Source organism: Montipora capricornis, chromosome 9 (assembly GCF_036669925.1).
Source record: "Montipora capricornis isolate CH-2021 chromosome 9, ASM3666992v2, whole genome shotgun sequence".
In the NCBI taxonomy this organism is placed as follows: Eukaryota; Metazoa; Cnidaria; class Anthozoa; order Scleractinia; family Acroporidae; genus Montipora; species Montipora capricornis.
The window spans coordinates 25,713,663-25,721,162 of NC_090891.1; the positions used below are offsets into that span (position 1 = coordinate 25,713,663).

The window sequence follows — 7,500 nt, forward strand, 5'->3', positions numbered from 1 at the left end:
CACCCGTCGCGTCGCGAAGCAAAAAATACGGAGTTTAAGATCTACGACGCAACGGTAACGAAAACGTCATTTAAAATTGCAAGATCAGTTTTAATACTCTTTTTCGTCATTATGTCGGTTTGTCTAACCTCTAGACACTAGCGCAGCTCTCCAGTACCTGAATTAGGAGGTGCGGTGCTGAAGCTTCGAAAGAAAATTCAAATTCGCTGCCTTGTGTTCACGTTCTCCGTAAAACTTGAGAATTGGTCATTTCATGTCGCAGATTTGCCGAAAACGTGAAAGAAATGTACAAAAATGAAAACTGCATGTGCAGAGGGTGCAAAGCTATTGTTTTTGCTCATTAAACATGCAAAATGTGTGACGTTTTCGTTGCCGTCGCGTCGTAGATCTTAAACTCCCAAATCGCTCGTGTAGCCGCGACTTTAAGCACGCGCGTTTTTGAGACGCGGACGGCAACCGTAAGAGAATATTTCGCGTGCCAGGGCAGTGGTGTCTTCCAGATTTTTTTATTTATCATCTCTAATGGAAAAAAGATTCTTAGTAACGTAAATGTGGTTTTGTGAAGACAAGTTAAAAGCGAAAACACCTCACTTCCGGTTGCCGTCCGCGTCTCAAAAACGCACTTGCTTAAACTCCCTATTGATAAAATGGAGGATTTTCACTGACGCCGAGCTTAAACTGTCAAGGAATGGCTATTTTCTCCTGAACGAGCACGGTCACCCTCGCATTTGGTGAAGAGAAAAAAGTTGGATAGTAGAAGTTGTTGTATTTATAAACACTGAGTGTGGGGTGATGTAATGGTCCAAATTGCTTACATTTGTTTGCAAGATTGAGCAATTTAAAATCACTTTACTGAAAGATTTAGGCCTGGACAAACAAGTAGGCTCAAGTTTTCAGTAATATTCAGTGGCTTTTGCTATATGACAAAAATTCCGGTTGATCAAGTTTCGAACGCTTCTCGCGTAATTCGGAAAAAAAAAACACTTAAAATAAAGGGCATGCAGAACGAAAACAAGCACGGTGACCCCATCTTTTTACTGCACTTTTTAATGTCCTTTGCATTAATATCAATTGTGCCAAATTTAACAGAAATCTGGATAGTACGACATTTTCAAGGGAATTACTTTAAGGGAAGTATTGGGGACACGAAGACACACTATAAAAGGCGTAGTAGCTTAGTCACATGCGAGACGATTGGCCAATCAACCGTGGGCGCATATACGGAGCTCTGTGATAATTTGTGCAAGAAAAATCTTCCCGAACAGCAGTGTGTCCGTAACGTGTTTTAAAAAGCTACTATGACCAAAAAAATCAATTCTTCTTTCTTTTGGAATACAAAGCTATTTTAACTAAACACTAAGTGACCCAAGTTTTGAGACTTGATTTCAAAACGACATCTGCTTATCTTAACTGGAATTTCTTATTTAAAGGTCCGCCACTACTAACTTTAAAATCTTGAGAGAGCTGGATCGAGGAGAAATTGACGTCAGAGCTTAAGAACGCTAATGTGTGTACGCGGCTGAATATGCAGCACGGAGTTTCGTGTTTTGAACGTAAAGCAAGCTTCATTAACAAGCTGTCGGAAACAAGATAATTAGTATTGATTTAACTAATGTTGATGTTATGATTGCGAGATATCTGTCCGGAAATCGAGCGTTACTTTTTGTCTACTCCAATAAATAAGTTTGTTTATCTTTTGCGTGAAAGATCTTTATAGCCAATCAGCTTACGTGTGATCAAGGTGCATCCATGAGATAAGGGAACAATTGATTGTAGTTCTAGTCGGTTATAGACCTAACCTCTCCTTTTGGAATAAGTTTGAAGCCGAAATAGATGCAGCGGATATTGCACCGGTTACAAAGTTTGCCCATCTAAAGGAATTATTGGAAACTAATGTGTGTGAAACAATTGATGGCTTGCCCTTTAACTCCGAAGGCTACGAACGCGCTAAGAACATCTTGAAATCTAATTACGGGAAAACGAGCGAGATCGTGCGAGCTTACATCGATAACATCAATGCGTTGCTGTTGATATCTGGAAGCAAGCCAAATGAAATCCACAAGTTTTGGCAAACTTTGAACTAAAATGTTCAAGCTCTAGAGATTCTAGGTAAACTTTCTGGTTGTTTGTCTATGGTGCGTGGGGTTCTAGACAAGTTGCCGGGCATAAAAGCAGATCTCGTGAATGGAAAACCAGGATGGCAAGACTGGGGATTCGCGGAGCTAATGCGATCGTTAGAAGAATGGAAAGCTATCCATCCAATGGAAGTAAATGAGTCGGTTCACGGGATCTCTCCATCACAGCCCTCACATCTGCGTTCTCGGCCTTCACGACCGCCGCGCCCTCCTCGTACTCCTCGGGATAATAGTTTCTACGCGCAAGACCGCGGACCAATCTCACGACGCGTGTGTGTTTACTGCGATCGCGAGACTCACAGATCCTGGGAATGTGACAGCGTGACATCTCCAGCGGAGCGCAGAAGAATTCTACAAAGCAAACGCTTGTGTTTTAACTGCACTGGAACACAACACAATGCATCACAATGCCGTAGCCGCACATCGTGCGTACACTGTAAACAAAAGCATCACTCGTCTATTTGCGATCGTTCGACAACAGCTGGACGCCAAACAACAACCAGCGGTGGGGTGGCGTTAACTGCGACCCAAGAAGGAGAGAAAGTGTGCCATCCCGTTGTGTTCGTCAAATTGAAAGGCGTGACCTGTAGAGCCCTTTTGGATACCGGGGCAACTGCCTCTTATGCCTCGGGATACATCTTGGATCGATTAAATCTTGTACCGTCACGCACTCTAACGCGACAAATACAAACTATTGTGGGCACCGTTACCAAGCGAACCGAAACCTACAACGTTCAAGTGAGTGACACAAAAGGAAACTATACCATCCCTCTCAGCGCAAACAGGATAGACCGGGCTGAACTGTTGTGCGTGGAAAACCCGAACTACAGGGAAATGATCGGAAAATACCGTCATCTGAAAGGCGTGGACATAGAAGACACTGACACCAAGAGCCTACTTCCGGTTCATGTTATTCTGGGAGCGAGTGATTACGCGAAGATTAAAACGTCTACATCCCAGCGTACTGGATCCATTGGAGAGCCTGTCGCCGAGTTCACTCTCTTTGGGTGGACCATTATGTCTCCAGGAACAGAGCAAAACCTTGACAGCATGTTCTTAGCCCAGAAGGCCTCAACCAGTTATGAAGAGCTCTGCCGCATGGACGTTCTAGGGCTCGAAGATAAACCAAATGGAGATCAAAGCGTGGTGTATGAAGAGTTCATCGAACAGCTCAGCCGCAGCCCTGAAGGCTGGTACGAGACCGGCCTTCCTTGGAAGGGAGATCATCCTCCCTTGCCCTCTAACAAGTCGGGGAGCTTGAAGCGACTCGGAAGCCTAGTTCAGCGACTGAAGAAAACAGGGAAGCTTAACGACTATGATGCAATAATCCAAGAACAGCTACACGAAGGAGTTATAGAAGAGGCAGAGATGCCAGCATCTGGACGAGAGTTCTACATCCCCCACAAGGCTGTTGTAAGAGAGAGAGCCGAAACTACTAAGACGCGGATTGTATACGATGCCTCAGCAACAGCTTATGAGTCAGCTCCCTCCCTAAACGACTGCCTAGAAGTTGGACCACCCCTACAGAATCAGCTGTGGAAAGTACTCTTAAGAGGAAGGTTTCATGCAGTAGCCCTAGCCGGTGATATTCGCAAGGCATTTCTTCAAGTGCGTATCCGAGAGCAAGAGCGAGACGCACTGCGTTTCCATTGGCTAGACGGCAAGAATCCCTTACGTATTCACACCTACAGGTTCACCAGAGCACTATTTGGCTTGGGACCCTCGCCTTTTCTGCTTGGCGGCGTAATCCAGCACCATTTAAACACTTGTAGAGCTGATCACCCTGATACTGTTGCGGGAATAGAACGAGAACTTTATGTAGATGATCTCATTACTGGCGGAGGAACTGTCCAAGAAACCGAAGAAAAGAAAGCTAAAACAACCGAAATATTTCGCCGGCCCACCTTTCATTTGCACAAGTGGCACTCAAACATCCCTAAATTAGAGATCTCAGAGGACGCCGGGAATGACGATGACTTGAGCTATGCCAAACAGCAACTAGGAGTAAAGTCCAGAGAGTGCGGTCTGCTTGGTTTAAAATGGAATAAATCAACAGACGAAATTGCAGTCACTATTCCAGAAGAAGTTGCGCAACCTACTAAACGAGGGATTCTTGGAAAAGTAGCAAGAATCTATGACCCCCTTGGTCCGATCGCGCCAATCACCTTACAAGGAAAGCTGCTTTACCGAAATGCCTGCGAAGAGAAATCCGCTTGGGATGCACCGTTATCTGTGCCTTTAGAGCAACTGTGGCAGAAGTGGGAGCGCTCTTTACCACATGAAGTTTCCTGCCCAAGAGCACTGACCTGCGCCCAAGAATCAATCGAGAAAATTGAACTCCACGCCTTCGGGGACGCAAGCGGAAAGGGTGTCGCCGCTGCTGTTTACGCCGTCGTCAAACAACCAAGCACTTTAAATCAAGGACTTGTCGCGGCGAAAGCAAGACTAGGGAAGCAAGGCCTAACTATACCTCGACGAGAGCTGGTCTCGGGACACATAGCTGTAAACCTCTTGAGTAACGTACAAGACGCACTTCAAGGCTTCCCAGTAACTTCCCTACACTGTTGGCTGGACAGCAGTGTTGCCTTGTACTGGATATTAGGTGGAGGGGACTACAAGCAGTTTGTGGCTAACCGAGTACGGAAGATCAGAGAGCATGTTGAGGTTATCTGGCGGCACGTACCAACTGAAGACAATCCTGCAGATCTTGCCAGCCGTGGTGGATTGCTTTCTAAAGAGAACCAACTATGGTGGAGTGGACCATAGTGGCTTAGTGACCCTAGGAAATGGCCAGAAAACCTTGTCTCCCGCACCCAGTAAGGAATCCAACCAAGAGGGGAAAACCACAAAGGAGTTATTCGCCTTGGCCGTGAATTCTGACGATGAGCTCGACGAACTCCTTGCCAAAAGCTCATACTGGAAGACATTGCGAGTGTGCGCCTGGATCATGCGGTTCGCCCAAAATGCTAGAACAAAGAGAGCAAACAGAACAAAGGGCCCTCTCACAACAGAAGAAATTGGAAAGCAAACCCTCTTCTGGTTGATGCGCGCCCAAAGCCAGGGTACTGCAAACATGGAAGAAGACCGACTGAGGCTCAACTTACAGAGAAACAAAGACGGATTGCTAGAGTGCCGTGGAAGACTATCAGGTCCCTATCCGATCTACATACCAGACGCAACGACCTTTGCTGAGAAAATTGTTCAACACGCCCACAAAGCCACACTCCATGGGGGAGTGGGGCTCACTATGGCTAAAATCAGACAGGAGTATTGGATCCCACGCCTTAGACGCCTTGCAAAGAAAGCCATCAGGCAATGCTACGGGTGCAAGCGTTTTCAGGCAGTTGCTCTCGCAGCTCCACCCCCTGGTTTATTGCCACCTGAGAGAAGAGAGGGATCAAGTCCTTTCGAAGTAGTGGGTGTTGATTTTGCCGGCCCCATTAAGTACCGCAAGTCTTCGCGAGCAGAAGGGAAAGCCTATTTGGTGTTTTATGCCTGCAGTTTAACGAGAGCCTTGTACCTAGAAATCCTACCAAATCTAGAAACCACTACCTTCATGGCAAGCCTAAAGCGATTCATCGCTAGACGAGGACGACCATCTAAGATTTTCTCAGACAATGGAAGAACTTTCGTGGGAGCGGCAAAACTGTTGAAAGAAATCCAGAAAGATGAACAAATGCAAGACTACCTAGCATCAGAGAAGATCACTTGGAGATTCAACCCGAGTCGAGCACCCTGGTGGGGCGGCCAGTTCGAGCGACTGGTGGGCCTTTTTAAACGCGCTTTCTACAAAGTGATTGGGGGAGGAATGCTAACCTGGTCAGAGCTGTCCGAAGTTGTGCTCGATGTGGAAACTCACTTAAACCGTCGCCCCCTATCGTATGTGGAAGATGACGTCCAGCTCCCTCTACTGACCCCGTCCTCCTTTCTATTCCAAAGATCTATACGCCTGCCTGAGCGACAGCCGCGGAGAGAGGAAGATTATGATCTGCGAAAACGGGAAAGGTACCTCAGGACCTGCAAAGATGCCTTGTGGAAGCGCTGGACGCGGGAATACTTGGCCGCACTGAGAGAACGACACACCCACAACATCCCAGGTACACCCAGGCCACTGAACGTAGGAGATGTCGTCATTATCCGTACAGAAGACAAAAATCGTGGGAAGTGGCCCCTTGGTGTTGTGGAAGAGCTGTTTGAAGGACGAGATGGAAAAGTGCGAGCGGTGAAGTTACGCGCGGGAAAAACGTTCTTGGAGAGACCAATCCAACACCTTTACCCACTGGAATTAACCTGTGATAAAGTGCCAGAAAGAGCTGCAGCGCCGCCACAGCTTAATGCTGGAGCATCAGTTTTCCGTCCAAGGAGAGATGCTGCTGTGGCTTCTACCTTGCGTATTCAGGGTGTTGCTGAAGATGGAGAACTTTAAAACCCGAGAACAAGATCGAACTATGATGTTGCATAGAGGCATTGAGTGACTCAAACTTCAAAAAAAAAAAAAAGAAAACTACTTCGTTTTTGTTATACTATACTTAAATGAACTGATCAAGTTTCCTCTGATTACATGTGCTTCCTCGTGGAAAGCACATGGGGGAAGTGTGTCGGAAACAAGATAATTAGTATTGATTTAACTAATGTTGATGTTATGATTGCGAGATATCTGTCCGGAAATCGAGCGTTACTTTCTGTCTACTCCGATAAATAAGTTTGTTTATCTTTTGCGTGAAAGATCTTTATAGCCAATCAGCTTACGTGTGATCAAGGTGCATCCATGAGATAAGGGAACAATTGATTGTAGTTCTAGTCGGTTATAGACCTAACCTTCTTGTGTACGCGAGAAGATCTGAGAGAATTATAATCTTAAAAAAAGCGACAGTGTGGGTTGCTCACTTATTCCCCACAAAGCTGAAATTTTAAGCCAGTGAGTAAATGACGTCGCTTTTCCCTAGATTCAACCCTCTGGGTCCAATCAGTCAATTCTGAACGGGAGTAATGGCGGATAGTGAAATCCAAAACGAACGCTGAAAGTAAACAGCCTTTGGATAAAAATCAAAGCTCAAAATTTGCCAGTCACGTGCTAAGCAAACACTCTCAAAATCTAGAGAAAAAAAGGTAGTGATTTTTGACACCTTAGGGCCGATTTACACGGTACGATTTTTGTCGCATGCGACAAGCTCACGACAGGCCTACCACATGACTTACGATTGTCGCAGCGTTTTAAAACATGTTTTAAAATGCTACGACATTTTTTCTGACGTACACAACAATCGTAAATCATGTCGTGGACCTGTCGTGAGCCGTTGTCGCATGCGACAAAAATCGTACCGTGTAAATCGGCCCTTAACGAGGCTCGAAATCGTTTCTCCTT

At 45.8% G+C, this 7,500-nt stretch overlaps 2 protein-coding genes across 4 annotated transcripts in view; one reads left to right on the plus strand and one right to left on the minus strand.

Annotated features, from left to right (window-relative positions):
• The window catches only part of LOC138017821 (vascular endothelial growth factor receptor 1-like), a 60,343-nt gene that overhangs the window by 20,434 nt on the left and 32,409 nt on the right, over window positions 1–7,500 (minus strand). The gene's annotated exons all lie outside the window — the stretch shown is intronic.
• Window positions 1,991–6,699, plus strand: LOC138017824 (uncharacterized). Its single transcript, XM_068864813.1, has 2 exons — window positions 1,991–4,367; window positions 5,581–6,699. Exons 1-2 carry the CDS (start codon window positions 2,133–2,135, stop codon window positions 6,559–6,561), a joined length of 3,216 nt encoding a protein of 1,071 aa, XP_068720914.1. The 5' UTR covers window positions 1,991–2,132; the 3' UTR covers window positions 6,562–6,699.